This window comes from Coregonus clupeaformis, unplaced genomic scaffold (genome assembly GCF_020615455.1).
Source record: "Coregonus clupeaformis isolate EN_2021a unplaced genomic scaffold, ASM2061545v1 scaf0249, whole genome shotgun sequence".
Classification (NCBI taxonomy): domain Eukaryota; kingdom Metazoa; phylum Chordata; class Actinopteri; order Salmoniformes; family Salmonidae; genus Coregonus; species Coregonus clupeaformis.
The window spans coordinates 149,939-171,198 of NW_025533704.1; the positions used below are offsets into that span (position 1 = coordinate 149,939).

Sequence of the window (21,260 nt, forward strand, 5' to 3'; positions counted from 1 at the left end):
AAATATTTTCTAAAACAAGTTTCTACAGTACACAATAGGAAAATAATTCCAGTATTAAGATGTTTAAACAACACGCCATATTCACTCCAGAGTGCACTCAGAAATTTTGCAACCGCAGGGCAACTACAGAATAAAATGATACAATGTTACATTCAATGGAGCCATGAAGCTGCAGTAGCCTACTGCAGTTGTAGTTCACTGCTCCTAGCCGTCAAAGGACTACATTTCATTTGAAATTCCCGGCCTCATTCCTTTCCGGAGACTTGCTTCCTGCTGAAACGCAATTCTCAATCACAAACGGAAAAAAATATCGACAACTCATGGTTCCGCTCTAGAAAAAGGACTATTCACACATAACTGCCAAATGAGCAAGTATTTTCTGGGCGGTCGCGAGAAGATAGCAGTGCCTGAAACCCACAGGAACGTCAAGAGTATCGCTGGGTGATAGGCTACGTTTCGTAGCGCCGAAGCTGAAAACAATGCCACATTTCTTGTGGCCGGAGCCGCTGTCAGCCGCACAACTCAAGCGGCTAGAGGAGCACAAATATAGTGCCTCGGGTCGATCCCTTTTCGAACCTCCTTGTCAGATATATTGGAATTGGCTGGTCCAACAAATTCCAACCTGGGTAGCGCCTAATACTCTGACTATAATTGGACTGGTAATAAATATAGTCACAACTGTAGTGTTGGTGTTTTACTGTCCAACCGCAACAGAGGAGGTAAGTGCTTTGCGACCTTGAGGGGGAAACTTTCGAGTAGCCATGTAGCAACACCCCATGACCGCCCCATGACCGCATTGTAACTCTCTGAGATCATGTGTAACATTGTTGCAACTCGAATCCATGTAACGTTACAGCGCTATTATTACTATACAACTGCTCAAAGCATCAGAATATTCGGTGGAAAATGTTCACAGTCCCACTATCAAATGTTTTGTTCCTTGAAAATGTGTTGTTGGCTAATAGAATATTGTTGTTGACTTACTACATTTGCTTGATTAAAATGCCAAATAAGAGTTGGTGTCAAAAAGTTGCCACCGTGTTTGCGTAGCCACTCATAAATCAAGCGAATAGTAAATAAAGGTAAGGAGTACGTGTGGCAGAATGTTTGTTCAAGAAAAACTAAAGTAATATTAACTTTACCTATTGCAAGTTTGAACTTTGATTGGATCATGTAAAATAAGCAAATATAGATAACAATAGGTAAACAACTTCAACCATAGTCAGCAAACCAAAAACAGGGGAATACCTAGGTTTTAACCATGCCACGTGTTCATACTATGACCTGTCGTCCACTTAGGTCGATTATCTGAAGAGAGAGAGGGTGTGTGAATCTACCCATTGCCTGTTTGGCTTCTTTTCCTTCCTTTGTATAGGGTGCTTTCAGGCGCATGCCTGTCAGGTGTTCAGATATGTGTTACAGTATGTTTATCAGTTCTATACCTTTGTCCACCCATCCCACAGTACAGATTGAAATCTCACCACTGACACAAAGTCCAGATTCCATCAAGCTCCAGGCAGGTTTGTGCAGCAGACAATTCAATGTCACTGGCCAATTGAAAAGATGTCAAGGGTGACCCCGTATGCCTATACTCAATACAGAAGTTGCCTGAGAGCCATTTAACTAAGATGACTACCTGTATACAGAAAGGGCTTTTTAGGACAGGGACAGGGGTTACTGAAGAGCAGTTTGTTGTTGTTGGCAGAGGAAGGGACTGGAGAACAGAAGGATATCTAGAAAGAGAAAACATTAGTGTTTTAGGAGAGAGAAAACGGTCAAAATAGTTGTGGTGGACAAACCAATGGGACAAACACACAGTTAGGCCAATACAGTACAGTGTTCTGTCGAGAGAACACAGTTAGCACAGTGTTGTGTAGAGAGTTAACATAGTTAGACAAGTGCAGTGTTGCAGAGAGAGAACACGGTGTTGTGTAGAGAGAGAGAACACAGTGTTGTAGAGAGAGAGAACACGGTGTTGTGTAGAGAGAGAACACGGTGTTGTGTAGAGAGAGGGAACACGGTGTTGTGTAGCGAGAGAGGGAACACGGTTGTGTAGAAAGGAAAGAGTTGTGTAGAGAACAGAGTTGTGCAGAGAGATAATTACAGAGTTGTATAGAGAGATAACAGAGTTCGGTCAGTACAGCACAGTACATTGCAGCCGCGTAGGCACGGGTGGACCCAGGCCCACCGTATCAGATTAGGCAACAAAAAAATACAAGTTTGCTCTCTACTGTCAGTGTTCTAAACGGGACATTATTTGCCTTTTTACCTAAACATGCAAACACCATCAGCTAGAATTCATAGCAAGCAGTGCACTGGAATGGCATTTAGATTAAGTGGAATGACATTCACTCATGGGATGGGTGGCCAAAAATAACTAACTGAAAGCCACACCCCCAATAAGCCATGAATATGACTGCATTGAGGCATATGTCACTGTGCTTCTATGGCTATACAGTGCATTCGGAAAGTATTCAGACCCCTTGACTTTTTCTCACATTTTGTTACGTTACAGCCTTATTCTAAAATGGATTTTAAAAAAAATACAATTCCTCATCAATCCACACACAATACCCCATAATGACAAAGCAAAAACAGGTTTTTAGAATGTTTTGCACATTTATTACAAATAAAAAACCGAAATACCTTATTTACCTAAGTATTCAGACCCTTTGCTAAGAGACTCAAAATCGAGCTCAAGTGCATCCTGTTTACATTGATTGGACATGATTTGGAAAGGCACGCACCTGTCTATATAAGGTCCCACAGTGCAAAAACCAAGCCATGAGGTCGAAGGAATTGTCTGTAGAGCTCCGAGACAGGACTGTGTCGAGGCACAGATCTTGGGAAGGGTACAAAATAAATTCTGCAGCATTGAAGGTCCCCAAGAACACAGTGGCCCCCATTATTATTATACATTTGGAACCACCAAGACTCCTAGAGCTCCAGAGTTCCTCTGTGGAGTTGGGAAAACCTTCCAGAAGGACAACCATCTCCGCAGCACTCCACCAATCAGGCCTTTCTGGTAGAGTGGCCAGACGGAAGCCACTCCTCAGTAAAAGGCACACGACAGCCCGCTTGGAGTTTGCCAAAAGGAACCTAAAGGACACTCAGACCATGAAAAACAAGATTCTTTGGTCTGATGAAACCAATATTGAACTCTTTGGCCTGAATGTCAAGCATCACGTCTGGAGGACGGGTGGTGGATGTGTTAATAAAATAAAATAAGTTAGCTGTTTTACTAAATTTTTTTTTTTTTTTAAGTGTATTTAAAGATAATAAATTGTCCCACCCAAATTTCATTTCTGGCTAAGCTACTGGTACATTGTTGTGTAGAGAGATGATAAACACTGAGTGTTGGTTCACCCCTGATGTCCAGATGGCTGGTAATACTTGAAGTCCCAGTGGTAGGAACTCACCCAGTAGAGTTCATCTTGCCTTTACCATACTTTGACGTGTGTATGGTGGGGGTTGGGAGGGTCCCCTGTGTAAAAAGCATTCCAGGCTGGATGAAGACACGTGTCTCATGTGTTGTTTGTGCTTGGCACTTCATTTCTTTCAGTCATTAGCTGCATGTCCTTTATACTGATTTGCCTTTCAAGGGAAAACACGTTATTTATGCTTACTACAGCTGTTTTCTAGAAAATGTTAAACCGAGAGAATGTATTATAAGATGTCTGTTAGAGAAAACAAACCTGTGTTGAAGGAAATAGTAAAACATCTCAACTTGTCAAACACAAGCAACTCTCTGTTTTGCAAGAAGTGCTCAAAATAAGATAACTTTCCCCAATGTGTGTCATGGCTTTCTTCACTGATTAGATTTGGAAACGCACCCTGCGTCTCATGTAACCAAGTCTGTTTGTTTACTCACAGTCAGAAGACAAAGACCGAGACCTTTCCCTTCAACGGGTGATGGTGGAGGAAAAGTTTGTGTCCTAGTTGAAATAGAAACCAGGTTATTCCATCCCCTTGTTTAATCAAATTTCTCTCCCTCCATTTCTCGCTCTCCTTCCCTCCCTCCGTCTCCCTTCCTCTCTCCAGGCTCCAGCATGGGCCTTCATCCTGAGTGCGTTGGGCCTGTTCATCTATCAGTCGCTGGATGCCATCGATGGGAAGCAGGCCCGGAGGACCAACAGCAGCTCTGCGCTGGGGGAGCTCTTTGACCACGGCTGTGATGCTGTCTCCACAGGTGCGGCCCCAAAGTTTTTTTTTTGCCAGTTTTAATTTGTGTTGCTTTACAGTACCTGACCAAGTGTATTTCAAGCAGTGGGCTCCCCTGTACTTTTGTCTAGAGTCTGGACTAGACTGCATTTAGTGTTTAGCATCATAGCAACCAGTGTATCATATTGACTGACAACGTACATTATTCTATGCCTCAGAAGTATGATACATCGTTACTCATTAGTTCTCAACTTTCTCCCTCTCTCTCTCTCTCTGCAGTCTTTGTTGCCGTGGGAACATGTATATCCTGTGGGATAGGAAGCTACCCTGATTGGATGTTCTTCAGTGGCTTTGTGGGGATGTTCATGTTCTTCTGTGCACACTGGCAAACCTATGTTTCCGGAACACTGCGCTTTGGCCTGTAAGTAGGAATGATGCCCAATTATATTATTTGTTTACCTGTTGCTGGGCAGATAACGACTACTATTCGTTTTTGACGTAGTACTTAAGTCTAGTCCATCGTGCTTCATAAAATATACAGTCTGGTTCTGATCTATGAGTTGTATAAATTCTCTCCACCCAGGGTTGATGTGACGGAGGTCCAGATTGCCATCGTTGTCATGTATGTGATGTCAGCTTTTGGTGGAGTGGCCCTTTGGGACTACAGGGTATGGCTCCAATACACTTATCCATCCATGCACACAAACCTAACACACACTCCCATACCCACTCATACACTCTTTCTCTCTTTCCTTTTCTGGCATCTAAGCCGTAGGATTTGTAGACTTCGAAATTTTACACCAACATTTGGCACTATATGACAACACAAATTTTACGCCAACATTTGGCACTATGTGACGACACAAATTTTACACCAACATTTGGCATTATACAGTGGGGGAAAAAAGTATTTAGTCAGCCACCAATTGTGCAAGTTCTCCCACTTAAAAAGATGAGAGAGGCCTGTAATTTTCATCATAGGTACACGTCAACTATGACAGACAAAATGAGGGAAAAAAATCCAGAAAATCACATTGTAGGATTTTTAATGAATTTATTTGCAAATTATGGTGGAAAATAAGTATTTGCTCAATAACAAAAATTTCTCAATACTTTGTTATATACCCTTTGTTGGCAATGACACAGGTCAAACGTTTTCTGTAAGTCTTCACAAGGTTTTCACACACTGTTGCTGGTATTTTGGCCCATTCCTCCATGCAGATCTCCTCTAGAGCGGTGATGTTTTGGGGCTGTCGCTGGGCAACACAGACTTTCAACTCCCTCCAAAGATTTTCTATGGGGTTGAGATCTGGAGACTGGCTAGGCCACTCCAGGACCTTGAAATGCTTCTTACGAAGCCACTCCTTCGTTGCCCGGGCGGTGTGTTTGGGATCATTGTCATGCTGAAAGACCCAGCCACGTTCCATCTTCAATGCCCTTGCTGATGGAAGGAGGTTTTCACTCAAAATCTCACGATACATGGCCCCATTCATTCTTTCCTTTACACGGATCAGTCGTCCTGGTCCCTTTGCAGAAAAAACAGCCCCAAAGCATGATGTTTCCACCCCCATGCTTCACAGTAGGTATGGTGTTCTTTGGATGCAACTCAGCATTCTTTGTCCTCCAAACACGACGAGTTGAGTTTTTACCAAAATGTTATATTTTGGTTTCATCTGACCATATGACATTCTCCCAATCCTCTTCTGGATCATCCAAATGCACTCTAGCAAACTTCAGACGGGCCTGGACATGTACTGGCTTAAGCAGGGGGACACGTCTAGCACTGCAGGATTTGAGTCCCTGGCGGCGTAGTGTGTTACTGATGGTAGGCTTTGTTACTTTGGTCCCAGCTCTGCAGGTCATTCACTAGGTCTCCCCGTGTGGTTCTGGGATTTTTGCTCACCGTTCTTGTGATCATTTTGACCCCACGGGGTGAGATCTTGCGTGGAGCCCCAGATCGAGGGAGATTATCAGTGGTCTTGTATGTCTTCCATTTCCTAATAATTGCTCCCACAGTTGATTTCTTCAAACCAAGCTGCTTACCTATTGCAGATTCAGTCTTCCCAGCCTGGTGCAGGTCTACAATTTTGTTTCTGGTGTCCTTTGACAGCTCTTTGGTCTTGGCCATAGTGGAGTTTGGAGTGTGACTGTTTGAGGTTGTGGACAGGTGTCTTTTAGACTGATAACAAGTTCAAACAGGTGCCATTAATACAGGTAACGAGTGGAGGACAGAGGAGCCTCTTAAAGAAGAAGTTACAGGTCTGTGAGAGCCAGAAATCTTGCTTGTTTGTAGGTGACCAAATACTTATTTTCCACCATAATTTGCAAATTAATTAATTAAAAATCCTACAATGTGATTTTCTGGATTTTCTTTTCTCAATTTGTCTGTCATAGTTGACGTGTACCTATGATGAAAAGTACAGGCCTCTCTCATCTTTTTAAGTGGGAGAACTTGCACAATTGGTGGCTGACTAAATACTTTTGTTCCCCACTGTATGACAACACAAATTTTACACCAACATTTGGCACCATAAGACAACACAACCAATCTTTAACATGTACTGTATAACCAACCAACCCCACAACAAAAATCTGACTACTAGTCTTTAAATAGTCCTTTTGTTTCACTTTCACTCTGTGCTGCCTGTGGAGGCTTAACGACTAAACGTCACAATCAGAAGTGAGAAGAAGGTAATTATGGGTAGCTAATCCACCGTGGCGTAGACATGATCACATGATCTGGCTAGCAAACAGCTGATGTCACCACGCAATATTATTGGCTTCTACTCCCATCATGGCCTCAACAGCATGCCCCACCCATCCACAGCTTACTGGTGTAAACAACGCTAGCTGCTGTGACAGAAGTTGATTAGTTCTGTTAACTGAAACTCTTGGTTGTTTTACCCTCTTGTAGTTGCCCGTCCTTGGGGTGAAGCTGCAAACCTTCCCCATCTTGGGCATTATTGGGGGAGCCGTGTTCTCCTGCTATAACTACTTCCACGTCATCCTCAACGGGGGCGTCGGCAAGAATGGCTCCACTGTGGCTGTAAGTATTATGTAATGACATGTTTAGCTAAATATTTGGGTTGATTAGTGTTTTTTTAATTACACTTAAGCCTAAACAGCTGACGTGGTAGTAAAATTTAGCATACAGTGCCTTCAGAAAGTATTCATACCCCTTGACTTATTCCACATTTTGTTGTTACAATTAATTCAAAACTGATTTATTTATTTTTACACACAATACCCCATAATGGCAAACATGTTTCTTGACATTTTTGTTAATGTATTGAAAATGAAATGTAGAAATATCTCATTTACATAAGTATTCACGCCCCTGAGTCAATACTTTGTAGAAGCACCTTTGGCAACGATTACAGCTGTGAGATTCTTAAGAGCTTTCCACACCTGGATTGTGCAACATTTGCTATTATTATTTTCTAAATTCTTCAAGCTCTACCAAATTGGTTGTTTATCATGGCTAGACAACCATTTTCAAGTCTTGCTATAGATTTTCAGGTAGATATAAGTCAAAACTGTAACTTGGCCACTCAGGAACATTCACGGTCTTCTTGGTAAGCACCTCCAGTGTAGATTTGGCCTTGTGTTTTAGGTTATTGGCCTGCTGAAAGGTGAATTAATCTCCCAGTGTCTGGTGGAAAGCAGACTGAACCAGGTTTTCCTCTAGGATTTTGCATGTGCTTAGCTCCATTCCATTTCTTTTTGATCCTGAAAAACTCCCCAGTCCTTAACGATTGCAAGCATACCCATAACATGATGCAGCCACCACTATGTTTGAAAATATGGATAGTGGTACTCAGTAATGTGTTGGATTGGATTTGCCCCAAACATAACACTTTGTATTCAGGACAAAAAATGAATTGCTTTGCCACATTTTTTGCAGTATTACTTTAGTGCCTTGTCGCAAATAGGATGCATGTTTTGGAATATTTTGAGTTAGGAAGGACGCCTGTATCTTTGTAGTGACTGGGTGTATTGATACACCATCCATCCAAAGTGTAATTAATAACTTTGCCATGCTCAAAGGGATATTCACTTTTTTTTTTTTACCAATTCTACCAATAGGTGCCCTTCTTTGCGAGGCATTGGAATACCTCCCTGGTCTTTGTGGTTGAATCTGTGTTTGAAATTCACTGCTCGACTGAGGGACTTTACAGATAATTGTATGTGTAGGGTACAGAGATGAGGTAGTCATTGAAAAATCATGTTAAACACTATTATTGCAAACAAGTGAGTTCATGCAACTTATGTTATCTTTTCAGCAAATGGTTTACCCCTGAACTTATTTAGGCTTGCCATAAAAGGGGTTGAATACTTATTGACTCAAGACTTTTAATTTTTTATTAATTAGTTTAAATAAAATGAAAAATAGAATTCCACTTTGACATTATGGGGTATTGTGTGTAGGCCAGTGATAGAAAATCTAAATTTAATCAATTTTAAAATCAGGCTGTAACAACTAGGGCTGTTACGGTGACCATATTACCACCACACCGGCGGTCACGGGTCATGAAGGTAGTCAAATTCCATGTCACGGTAATTAGGCTTCTCCAAGCACTGATGCTGCTGATGGTCATTAGTAGCCTACCAAACTTGCTAGCTGCATGGTACTCAGCACTCTATTGTCCCTCTAATCACTCTGACATCAATGCAAATGTATTTGAAAATCATAGTCTCACACCTCATGTAGCCTAGCCCATAGGCCTAAATGTTTTGTTAAGGTTTGTATTACAACTAAAGTGGCCAAATAACTTCTTAAAATTAAGCACATTCATCCGCTTTACAATGGGTGTAGAGCCTAACTGGCATACATACGCAGCGTGTGAGTTTCAAGTTTGGGAAAGATAATGTTCACCATAAAAATGCACCTTTTATAATAAAAGCATAACATGCATAATCTCATTTGCGGTCACTTTTGATAATGGTGTTTTCCTGCTATTGGAACATTTGTGCTTAAAGCCTACTGCCGTGTGCACATTACTGCGCTTATAATATGAAGAAATAGCCTAATAGTTTATCAACATTTTAAACTAAATGTTCTGATCTGTTGCGTCAGCCTCGTTGCGTAAAAAAGTTGTTTTGATGCTAGTGTTTGTATTTCATTTGGGATCTATTGCATCCCACAACTGTCCCAGACTATGTTTGAAATATGTATTTCTCGCACAGAATAGAATAGGTCAACTTTTGTACTATGGGGGATAGTAGATTGACATAGGCTAGTGCTTTTGCTGTTCGTTAGGCCTAGTCATCTTGTTGGCTGACGAAGTAAATGTGGACAGTTCTTCCAATATCTTCAATAAGCGCCTCTGAATTGGAAAAGGACACGCGCAGTTGCGTCCTCGACGTGTCGGTCTTCACTTGTAGCCTGTGAGAAAGACCCGGTTATGTGACGGAGAGCCATGTGAGTGAAAGGTGCTTCTGAGCACGCAGGGAGAAGGGAATTAAAATGATTATATTCAGCCCAAGGGCAAAACGGCCACTGGCCGCAAAAGGCATGGATCTTTTTAGGGGGCATTATGGCCACACATTATGCTGCCGGGAAATTCAAGGCATTATCAAGTGGTTGTCAAATTGTGAATGAGAGACTGATGAAGTGTGTTCAGCCTGCACAAAAAACAAAGCAGAGCTCTGTAGCTCAGCTGATATAGCACGGCGCTTGTAACGCCAGGGTAGTGGGTTCGTTCCCCGGGACCACCCATACACAAAAAAAATAAAAAATGTATGCACACATGACTAAGTCGCTTTGGATAAAAGCGTCTGCTAAATGGCATATTATTATATTATATTATTATTCCTTACATGCAACTTTTTTTAAATCATCATTCGAGTTGCATCATGCAGCCATAGAATGTATTAAAAATCAAAACCTATAGCCCAACGTTTGTATCACAACTAAAGTTACATAAATAACTAAATTAAGCATGTAGGAGTACTTTTTCTTTGTTAACCGCACAACACAGAATTAGCCGTATGTGCGCACTCCCTCAAATCGTTTGGAGAAAATATCCTTTCTATTTTAATCAGCTTTGCTAAATGTGTTTATGTTAATTACGGGTCAATTACCGTGAGACTGGCAGTTATTTGCTTGACAATCACCGGCTAACGAAATTCCGTGACCGCCACAGCCCTAGTAACAACAAAATGTGGAAAAAGTCAAGGGGTGTGAATATTTTCTGAGTGCTTTTAAGTTATGTACCCAGTAGGTCCCTCAGGTCCTCTGGCACTGGCCTTTTAACTATCCCAAAGCCTAGGACCAAGAGGCATGGAGAGGCAGCCTTTAGTTATTATGTGCCCAGCCTCTGGAATAGCCTGCCCTACAACCTGAGGGGGGCTGAAACTGTGGACATATTTAAAAGAGATCTTAACACGCATCTTTTTAGCTTTGCTTTTCCTTAGGGTTCTTTTTAGTTGTTCAGTTTGTCATTCTTTTGTTTTATTTATCTTATGTTTGTTTGTGTAGTAAATATTTCAGCTTTTATTTTCATTGTTTTATATTCAGGGTTTTTTCTGTAAAAGACATTGCGTTGCATTCCATGTCTGACGTGCTGTATAAATAAAGCTTGATTTGATTTGAAGGCACTGTACATTTTAGGACAATCAAAAAATGTTGGCTTCTATTCTAGGTTAACAATTCAGTTATTTACTATGTTGCTGTGTGTTGCTTAGGACACCAGTGTGCTGACACCAGGTATGCACATCGGCCTCATCCTTACACTGGCCTTCATCATCTTCAAGAAGTCCTCCAGCAAGCTTTTTGAGCTGCACCCCTGCCTTTACATCCTGACTTTCGGCATGGTCGTTGCCAAGATCTCCAACAAGCTAGTTGTGAGTACTCCATTTAAATAAATAGTCTTCACTTTCTTACTTTGCTGTCATCTTCCAATCTATTAGTATCTCTAGTCTACTGACTCTACTGCCTGAAGGGAAATTCTTTTAAAAAATGTTTTCTTTCTGTCTGGAGTGTCTTATCAAGCAAGCAATTGATGCTTTTCCTCTCTCATCAATGGGACCTCACCCATATGTAACTGTACAAGCCATACTGGTATTCACAGCTCATTCATTAGCTCTCTGCTCCTCCTCCAATACCGGTATGTTCCACATGTGTTCCTCTGTCCTTGTGTCAGGTGGCCCACATGACCAAGAGTGAGCTTTATCTCCCGGACACAGCTTTCATTGGGCCTGGCCTCCTGTTCCTCAACCAGTACTTCAACAGCTTCATCGACGAGCACATAGTCCTCTGGATCGCCATGGTGAGTTCCCACCCCAGATTTGTCTTCACGATTCTGTAGTTCTCTCATCAAACTAATGTTTTAATACAGGTCTGGTGTCATTTTCAACCCATTTCAGTTGATGTCTTCCATATAGATAGGACCAGGAGTTTCCCCTAACCACAAACTGAACAGGAACAACTCTAGGCCCTATGTACATTTCTCATGCCGGTCCTTGTATTTCCTCCACAGGTCCTTTCGTTGATTGACTTGACGCGCTACTGCACAGGCGTCTGCATCCAGATCGCCTCTCACCTGCGCATTCACGTGTTCAGCATCACAGCACAGGCTGCCCCCAAACGCGACTGACGTTTTGCCCGGCGGAAGGAGGCGGAGGACGCAGCCCCGCTCTTGAAAGCAGACTACGATGAAGAGGTCCCCTCCACCCCAAACCTCAGCAGCCTTGACACAGTGACCACCTCTAAAGTTTGTCTGTAACACTAGAGTAATGACAGGAATGACATAACCACCCCTGATTAGAGCCATTATCAAGGTTAACACACACTGGTCTGTCTGTATCTCACTGGATGAGTGCAGTGCAGCCGTCCTGGAAATAAGTTGGTTGGTTTCCCTTTGTCTCCATATAGGAAGTAATCACTATCTGAGATAATCTAAGACTCAGATTTGATAATGTCATTCAATTCAGACTAAATCATACACTATGGGTAGAAGCTACAATACATTTTTGGGCAAAGATCGAATAATGTTTCTCAGTGATCAGATAAAGGAGTTGCTTTGTGTTTTTCCCGCTTGAATTTGGTTTCTCTCAATTATTGTTTTGACTGACAATTGATACATATTCCTTTCATGCTCATTTCTAATTGACCTATATTCAATGCTGTAAAGTTAGAGGCTACAGTACTAGACTCCTCTGTCTCTGTACTTAACAGCCTCTTGTTAAAAACAATGTGATAACTCAACCCAATATAACATGTTTGATCATTGCCCAAAATTGATATTGTAGCTCTTGAAATCGTTCATTAGTCATGTATGTTTATTTATTTAATGAATGAGACCCAATCTGACATGAAATTTACTCAATCAGGGCTAGGAAATTCAAAATAAATCAACCTTTCAACCTCGGATAACTTCCAAAATGAAGTTTGAAGTAGAATGAGACATTCCTAATGAGGTATGGTACGCTAATTGTCAAGGACTGCAAGTGAAGAAGGGGCAAGGGTCTGGGTTAACGCTGAAAACAGTGACATTTCTTCTACAAGGGCTTCCATCTGACTGAGTCCCCCTCCAGTCTACAGTGTATCCAGCATCATTTACTTTTTCCAACTCCCTCCGTAACCTCAACTCTACTCCAGGTGAAGTCCTTGTAGTCATGTTGATGATGCGTTAACGCCAGAGTCCCGTCTGCTTTCAACGTTCTTCTCCCTAAAGGGCTAATTCTTTGATTGTACAGAATTCTGTTTGGCGCCTTAAATGTTTATTTGAATCCTTTTCTGTTAAATTTTTTTAATTTCCGTGAATATTTGAAGCAGTTTAGGAACAAGTACTAAAATGTTTGTATTTTCTGCATCAATTGCAGAAAGCGTAATTATGGAACCAGTATTTATGGTTGTAGTATCGGACAATATACGGAACACTGAGAAATAACGTTGTACTGGAACTTATTTTACTGTTTACTATAATTCTGTACTGGAACCATCTTTTTTTTCATCACACATTTAGAATATGTATAGGGGAATGACTTTGGTACATTAAACTCAATGATTTGTGGTTATTGTTGAACAGTATGATTCTAAACTGTTTCGGGGCATAGCTGAATGCATTGTTGTTTGGTCATTGCTCGACTTTAGGATAGACAGACAAAGGGATGCAACGGTGCTGGAAGAGGTGTGGATGTATTATTTTGGGGATGTTTTGCCCCTGTGGCCATGTTTAATGTAACTATTGGAACAAAGAGATATAAGTAAATCAAGAACCCCTACTCTAGGAATATGCCCACCATACCATAAAGACAATGTCCCTAAAAAGGACATTTTGACTTGCAGATATTGGTGGGTAGAATTCCAATGAGAGCCTTCAGATTACGTGACTTTCAGTCTGGAAATAACAGCCAACCTTATGTTAGCCACCCGTTTTTGTTCAATCAGGGTTTGAACTCCAGGTGAACTTTGAAACTATGCATTGAAAAGGCCACACGCTCAATTTTAACATGGTATTGCACTTTTCAATACAAGTAAAACAACTTTATACTAACAAAGTTCAAAATGATTGTAATAAAGAAATATTTTCCATTCAAGAAATTCAGTTTCATGATTTAAAGCATGACCAAGCGAGTCAGGTTTATTTTTGATTTTGGGATTAGCCAAAGTGATGACTAAACTAAAAATGTGAATTTGACACTCCCAAGAGACTCACTTCAAAAATGTACATGCATACCACCCATTTGTGGAATTCAACCTGGTCTCAGAACATTTTGTATTATTCTGTACATATATCCATGGCACTCCATTTAGTGTATGGTATGTATTTTGTGGATATCCAACATTCATTTCGTATGTTACAAATTACAATTCATGTTACGAATTTACAAAACGCACAATGTTACAAATTGTTGGCGAGGTTTTAGGGTTAGCTAACATGCTAAGTAGTTGCAAAGTAGCTAAAAAGTAGCTCAAAAGTTGTCTGAGATCCAAACATACAACCTTTGGGTTGCTAGATGTTCGCATTATACGCCCACCCCGACCAACCACCCTCCTCATTTTTGCCTTAAGTAACCTGTCTTATGTTACGTTTGGTTATGGTTACACATCATACTAATTTGAGTGTCCAAGATTTGGATGTTCTATGTTACGTCTATTCTGAGACCAGGCTGTGTAATCTGGCACACTACAGTACACCAATACTACAAATATTCAGCGATAGTAAGGCAGCAAAACATCATGGTTCTACTGCTGTTGGCAATAACTCGCGTGTTATCATAATTAACATCACAATACACCGCTTGTAAACGGAGAGGAGAGCTACCAAAGTCAGGCATGGAAGGCTCAACAGAGAGACCATAGAACCGGAAAAGAATTGAGGGTCAGTAGTAGAACACTTGGGGAGCTAAATTAACATTCCGTGTCATTCGTTAAGGACGCATTCACTGAACAATACAATCAGTTACAAAGCATGCTGAAGAGATCTGAATTTCAGACACTAGCAGAGCTAAACGTACAGTATCCCACAGGGACACATTTTGTATGGATGGCTGATCGCTGTGTGGTCTACTGTGTGAAACATTCATGATTAAAAACAGTGTGGCATTTTTCACCCAGAACCCCCATCCCCTAGAACAAAATCACTTATGACATGTAAATACCAAATCCAACCAAGACATTTAAAAAGGCAAGCAGGGACAATGGGTAAACAAGGTCATACAGTCTAACTGAAATACTTCAGGCTTCAGACAGCACTCTTTTTAAAATAAGGCACTTGTGTTGAATGTAGACATTGACCAGGAGTGACATGGTGAAACAGGTCAAATGGCATAATTCCTGTTCTGATTAACCCCTTCCCTCCCCTATCCCTTTTTCCTTCTGTGGAATAAAAGTTAAATAAAAAATTATAATAAAGTGTCCAACCTAACCTCTGGAACACTTCGCAAGGTTACAGCCCTCATGGTAAAGGTGCTGTAAACCCACACCACAGAGATGGTGTCTCCCGTCAATCACTTCCAGATCATGGTTAACAGTTTTAGCAGTTTAGCACATAGTTGGCTCAGTCAGTGTCTTTCTCCACAGCCTGGTGTGTGGGCGGCATGTGGGTGATAAGTCTCTCTGGCACCCCGGGTGGAAGGGAAGAGAAGTGTCTGGTTTCTGGCTTCTTCCGCTGGCACGGCATCACATGACATGGCTCCAGCATCTGTCCCAGCCAGGTGATGCCTGTCAATCATCTTACCCACCACACATGATTGACGTTGTTTGCAAGAGTCCCTCTCTCCTTGAGCCATGCTGACTCAATCCCGGGTGAGGACGTTTCGAGATATAGGGATAGCCCTCCTCGCTCTCCACCTACCCCTGCATGGCCCTCACTTTGAACTCAAGGAGAGAGGGGACAGAGGTAGGAAGGGGAGGAGGATAAGGATGTTTTCCCTCGTTCTTCACACGCGCTCTGGGTTGACATCGTTGCTGACCCTGCGTCTGGGAAACAGCTTGCGCTTCAGTAGAATCAGCTGAGGGAAGAAGAAAATACCACAAAGGACTGTGTCACAAAACACAAAACACTGAAAGACGAGTGAAAAAGAAGGAAGCGACATTACTCTGTCAACATGTGGCTAGCTCTGAGCAGGAGCTTTTTGCTGTATTTTTCTTGACTTTGAACAGATCAGGGCAACAGCATTTCGGGAGAGTCAACTTAAGTCCTGTAAAGTCACCAAAAGGTTGTTTATTGGTCCAAGCCTGAACCAATAAACCAGAGAGATTTAAACAGCTCTCCAACTTCATGAGGCAGTTTACGAACAAAGCACCTGATGCCTATGAAAAGTAAGGAGGGGTGGTGGAATGGAGGAGTGGAGCCTTAGGCCTGAGGAGAAGAATGATTCTTGGGACAAAGACAAGATGGCTCCCCTCAGATTCCTCCATGTCCCAGTGGCCCAGTGCACAGTGTGGATGCTCATTCCTCCATGGTCGCTCTGGCGATTAACCTTTATTAGGACCACTGAAGGAGAAACCTTACCTGACCCCCTCAGGTCTGACGGGTGCCATGGTCAACAAAGCAACCATTCAGCCATCATTCACTGCTCACGGTCCAAGAGGGACAGATTTCAGTTACATTTCAGTGACGCCATTTCAGTCATTCCAAAGCTCAACCGATAGTGAGGGATACGTGACACTGTAGAGGTCCCTCTGTGGAGCACTGGGGCTAACTAAGTGCTAAATCGCAGATCATTAAGCTACAAGTGTGCTGTTTATATTAGCGAGGCCGGAAATATACATGACAGTGTAAAGTCCTACTGACCTGCTCGGCAAAGAAGGAGATGACAGTAAAGATCACCAGAGTCACCAATACACAGTGGGTCCAGAACTTCAGCTTGTCCCGATATACTCGCCTGTAATACAGAGACACTAAGACAATCACTGCATTGTCCCTGAAACAGCAAACATTAACTATTATGGGCCATCAATGAATGCATGACAAAGCAGATTACTCTCTGAAAGTCATCACTCTCATATTCTGAACCCAGTCTCCAACATGACATTTGATTGGGTGACGGACAGGGTGAAATGTTTTTTGGGAGTATCAATTAATACAAAACAGAAACTCGATGAAAGTCACTACTATCATATTCAGAGTCCAGTCTCAATTATGAAATATTTTAGGCTTGGGTGACAGGGTTAAAGGTCATGATGAAATGCCTGTGGTTCCAGGGGAGAGGACAAAAATGTGACATCACCAGACACCAGGCGACCTCTGCCACCACCCGCCTGTCACTTCACTAACACTAGCACCCTTGTGACTCTTGGAGTGTAGTGTGTGTGGATCATACGAGTCTAATTTTAAAGTCTCAGTATCTGGATAGATTCCTCCAGCTCAGGCCTGGAGCTATAAGAGCAGGATCCTATTCTAACCCCCTGGGATTCCCAGCGATCATCCCTGACAGTGCTGAGCACTGAGGTGCAGACAGCTAGGATCCTTCATTCTTCTCTTGGAGAAATGGGGAGAGACCTCTGTCTCACATGACCCTGATACAGTAAGATAATGTATCTGTCCATCTATCATATAGGACAAATAATACGATTGGCAAAGTGTATGTACAGGCATCTTGTATTGTGGTTCACATTGAGCTTCTGCATTGCCACCAATTAATGGTATAATAAAAAAATTATGTAACTAAATGCAGATCACATATTCAACTGATACACTCCAAGATATCCTTCCAACTCTCTAGTATAAACCACCCCAGTCCTACCATTCCTCTAGTATAATCCACCCCAGTCCTACCATTCCTCTAGTATAAACCACCCCAGTCCTACCATTCCTCTAGTATAAACCACCCCAGTCCTACCATTTCTCTCTAGTATAAGCCACCCCAGTCCTACCATTCCTGGAGCTCTCCCATGTGGAGGAAGCGGTTGCGATATTCTCTGGGCAGCTCGAACTGGGAGGTCAGGGGGAACATGGACTCATAGAAGTCCTTCAGCACCGCCTTGACAGTCCCTGCGTCCTTATGGCTGTGGTCAATGTTGTCATTTAGACAGATGAACTTCCTGTGAGGAAACACCGTGATGTGGTCAAATCATAATCAACAACATCATGGTCAAATGAAAAGGTAGTATAACAATAAAACAGGAATCAGTAGTACATATTAATTAGGCAGCCACTAGGCGTGACACTTAATAATAATAATTTGGGGGGGTGCTTATATTTGTCCTGTTACACACAAGTAATGGAAATGTGTTTCTTGCATATCCCAACTCCCCGAGACACCCGCAGGGAGTGGGGTCACAGCCAGGGTCACTATTGTACAGCGCCCCTGGAGCAATTAGGGTTAAGTGCCTTGCTAAAGGGCACAACGGCAGATTTTTCACCTTGTCGGCTCCATTATTTGAACCAGCGACCTTTCGGTTACTGGCCCAACGCTCTAACCTCGAGGCTACCTGAGAGGACATCTCACCTGGGGTTCTTCCTGATGTCATCCAGCTGGCCCACCACATGGGACACGTTGGTCCGCACCATCTTAAAGGCTATCTCCTCCTCACCCATTATCTCAAACCTGGCAAAGGAGAGGTTGCCATGTTTACTATGATCTTAAATAGGATCAGGATATCTGGAGAAAATGTAGTGATGTGAGATGAAGTGGAATATTCTTTAAGGGTAGGATGGGTGATATATATAGATTAAGGACAGTGGATGATGGTAGAGAACAGGAGTTTTTTATTTATTTGATTTTCAAAAAAATAAACGTTGTTTTTACAGCTTTTTCCTTTTGTTGTTACACACATGACATACATGTTGTTTTTTTTTAGAACAGGACTTACTTGTACTTGTTCTGGTCTTTGAAGGCCTTGTGGATGCGCTCTGTGATGGCTTTACAGTGGACCACCAGACCTTTAGTGACGGGAGGCTGTGGATTCAAATACACTAGTCAGTCTCTGCACCTCAAGTCTACTACAGCTTAGAAATGTTGTTGGGATACAGCACAGAGGCCATGTAGAGTAGTCACCATGCTGGGCTCGTAGTATGCCTCCTGTGTAGGGCTAACAATATGTAGCTGGGTCAGGTTGGTGGGCAGCGTCTTAGAACAGTTGATCAGCAGCTGCTCCAGACCTGTCAGATCCTGCAACACACAAACACATTAACCTCACTGTACCACTGGTTTGAGATCAGCTTTAAAAACAGGAGTAAACCAGGGTCGGTATTAATAAAGTGTCTCAGAGTAGGCGTACCGATCTATGATCAGTTTGGCCTTAGACGATAGATAACATGGACACTGGGGACCTGATCTTATATACCCAGATGCATCTACTGACCTGTAGGTTGAGGGGAAGCTCATGGATGCGCGTGGCCAGCGTTCGGATCTCGCGGTCAGACAGAACGCCGGAGTGGTCCGTGTCGATCTCGTCGAACACCTGCGAGATGTTGAGCGGCTGCAGGGCCGACATCAGGAAGTAAAAGTAGGAGAAGGAAAACTGCATGTCCTCCGGGTGACGCACGCGATGGGACGACGTCAGGTCAAACTCCTGTGGGAATCTGAAAGACGGAGACACAGAGTTTGTTCAGCAACTAATTCATTTTAACGAGGTAAACAAATGAGTTCTTGTTGTTAGAGCACTCACAACAGCTACGTCAGTCTACTATATTACTAACCCAGTATGTCCCATATGACATCATTTCCTGCTACTCACATGTCCTGGAGCTCCTGCATGATGAGCCTGTCGATCATGTGGGGCATGTGGGCGGGGACCTTGCGGGAGGTGAAGCCGAACTGGCCGTTGAGCAGCTTGTTGACGTAGCGGAGGGAGTCGGCGAAGGTGTCATGCAGCCTCCGGCCAGCGGCGGCGCTGTCTGCCTGGTACGCCAGCTCTCCCTCCAGACGCTCCTCCTCCTATAGAAGCCATTGAAAGAGCCATAAAGAAATATGATAATACACGATTAACATTCTGATAAAATTCCGATTAACATTCAGATAACATTCCGATTCCCATTTGGCACATTAAAAGTTTAACAAACAGTTTGAGTAAAGTGTTTGCGATTCAATCCAAAGCACTGTTGTTCTCGATTCTATGTTCTTCATCTCTAGAGCCAGGATTTTTTCCTGACTGACCTTGTGACATTATTACAACCTAACCCCAGCTTACCTCCAGCAGGTCCTGGAAGTACTTCCGTCTCTCCCAGGGTAGGAAGCCTCGGTCTGAGGAGGTGTAGTGCTGCAGCTTCCTGCCCACAGGAACCCCCCGAGCCCACTCTGCTCCCTCCTCCGGTCCCTTCTCGGCCCCTGCCCGCTGCTGCTGTGATTGGCCCTCTGAGCCCTTGACTTTGGACATGCTACCCACCAGGGTGCTCAGCAGCTTGGAGGACGGTGGAGGTTTCTCTGTGGTGGTGGTGTCCTGGGCTTTAGCAGCTTTCGGAAACTCCCCATCCACTAGAACTGGGATTGGGGTTGCTGGAGTCTTTTGTGCTTTCGGTTTCTCTTTCTCACCAACGATGCTCGACTTGGGCACCTCCTCTGGTGCCTCAGGCTTCTTGGTTCCCTCTGGGTCTTTGGTCTTCTCTGCTTCTTTTCTTTCTGGATCCTGTTGTGCTACTGGGTTAACCTCCACTAGCTGTGGTGCATCTGCCTCTCTGCTCACCACACGTCCTACTAGGTCTTTAAAAGGCTTGTCCTGGGGTTTGACCTGGTCAGCTGGTGCTAACCTGGGGCCCCGATTGGCCAGAGCCTTGTACGACCCCAGCAGTGTAGCCTTGGTGAGGTTATAACCCTTCATCGTGATATCACCCACCAGGAGCTTTCCCTGCAGCCTCTGAAGCTCACTCTGCAAGGCCGCCGGTAGCAGGGACACGTTTAGTGCAGGCACCTCCACGTTCACCTCATTTTCCCCAGGTGGCCTCTTCAGGACCCGGGGACCTCGTTTCTCCAGAGGGACATCCTTGAAAGGGACCTCAGGCTCTACGGTGGTGGTGGGCTTGGCCTCTTTGGATCCATCTTTGTGGAGTGGGTCGGACACGTTGGACTGGGGGAGCTGGCGGGTGTCCACGGCCACGCTGAAGGTCAGGGAGAACTCCTTGTCGTCATCCCCTTGGACAGTGAGGTTGTAGTGGACCAGCGAGGCATTGTGGCCCGAGTGGAGGAGCAGGTGGACCGTCTTCCACTTGTTGGCCACCGAAGTATGGCGTACGGCTGAGTTGTCGCTGACCTGGGCCTCGGTCACCCGGCGAGCCACGCCTGCAAAGCTGAAGTATGGCCTGGTCTCACCCACCGGCAGGGTGTACAAGGTCCTGTTCTTCAGCAGGGTCACGCTGTAGAGCTGGGTAAAGTGATCTACAACACACACAAGATACATGATTAACACTGCTCTTCCACCTCACTAGATGAGCTAATGTGACCAGACCAGGATAAACACTTGGTTGACATTCTGCAAATTTTTGTAAATCTCAATACAGTCTTCTCTTCCCAAAAGTAGAATCTGTTACTGACAAATTGCACTACGTTTTGTAGACTTGACCCTGTGCCAAAGTTGTAAAAAAATGGCATTGTTTAAAAGGAGTGCAAGGGCGAATTGAGTTATTGCACATGCGCACTTCACAGAGTAAGCGTTCCCTCACGGAAATTGGTAAATACATGTTAAAACGAGCCAATAGGATCTGACTAGC

General features: G+C 43.3%; 2 protein-coding genes across 2 annotated transcripts in view; one reads left to right on the plus strand and one right to left on the minus strand.

Annotated features, from left to right (window-relative positions):
• Positions 1 to 13,708, plus strand: LOC121543526 (cholinephosphotransferase 1). The gene is made up of 8 exons (XM_041853461.2): positions 1 to 719; positions 4,042 to 4,189; positions 4,441 to 4,582; positions 4,745 to 4,829; positions 7,076 to 7,207; positions 10,849 to 11,007; positions 11,307 to 11,432; positions 11,643 to 13,708. Exons 1-8 carry the CDS (start codon positions 480 to 482, stop codon positions 11,757 to 11,759), a joined length of 1,149 nt encoding a protein of 382 aa, XP_041709395.1. The 5' UTR covers positions 1 to 479; the 3' UTR covers positions 11,760 to 13,708.
• LOC121543525 (N-acetylglucosamine-1-phosphotransferase subunits alpha/beta-like) overlaps positions 13,709 to 21,260 on the minus strand; it is a 21,095-nt gene continuing 13,543 nt past the window's right edge. The window contains exons 13-21 of the mRNA XM_045214408.1: positions 19,748 to 20,928; positions 19,295 to 19,494; positions 18,920 to 19,139; positions 18,613 to 18,726; positions 18,428 to 18,513; positions 18,064 to 18,162; positions 17,489 to 17,656; positions 16,407 to 16,497; positions 13,709 to 15,621 (exon numbers count right to left, since the gene is read on the minus strand). Coding sequence (XP_045070343.1) covers positions 15,550 to 15,621; positions 16,407 to 16,497; positions 17,489 to 17,656; positions 18,064 to 18,162; positions 18,428 to 18,513; positions 18,613 to 18,726; positions 18,920 to 19,139; positions 19,295 to 19,494; positions 19,748 to 20,928 — 2,231 coding nt within the window. The 3' untranslated portion in view covers positions 13,709 to 15,549. The remainder of the gene's footprint in view (positions 15,622 to 16,406; positions 16,498 to 17,488; positions 17,657 to 18,063; positions 18,163 to 18,427; positions 18,514 to 18,612; positions 18,727 to 18,919; positions 19,140 to 19,294; positions 19,495 to 19,747; positions 20,929 to 21,260) is intronic.

What these genes read in the sequence shown, in the direction of transcription:
- LOC121543526 (XM_041853461.2), top strand. Translation starts at nt 480, where the DNA reads ATGCCACATTTCTTGTGGCCGGAGCCGCTGTCAGCCGCACAACTCAAG. An exon ending in AGAATGGCTCCACTGTGGCT is followed by an intron (nt 7,208 to 10,848) that starts GTAAGTATTATG and finishes TGTGTTGCTTAG; the next exon opens with GACACCAGTGTGCTGACACC. An exon ending in AGATCTCCAACAAGCTAGTT is followed by an intron (nt 11,008 to 11,306) that starts GTGAGTACTCCA and finishes TCCTTGTGTCAG; the next exon opens with GTGGCCCACATGACCAAGAG.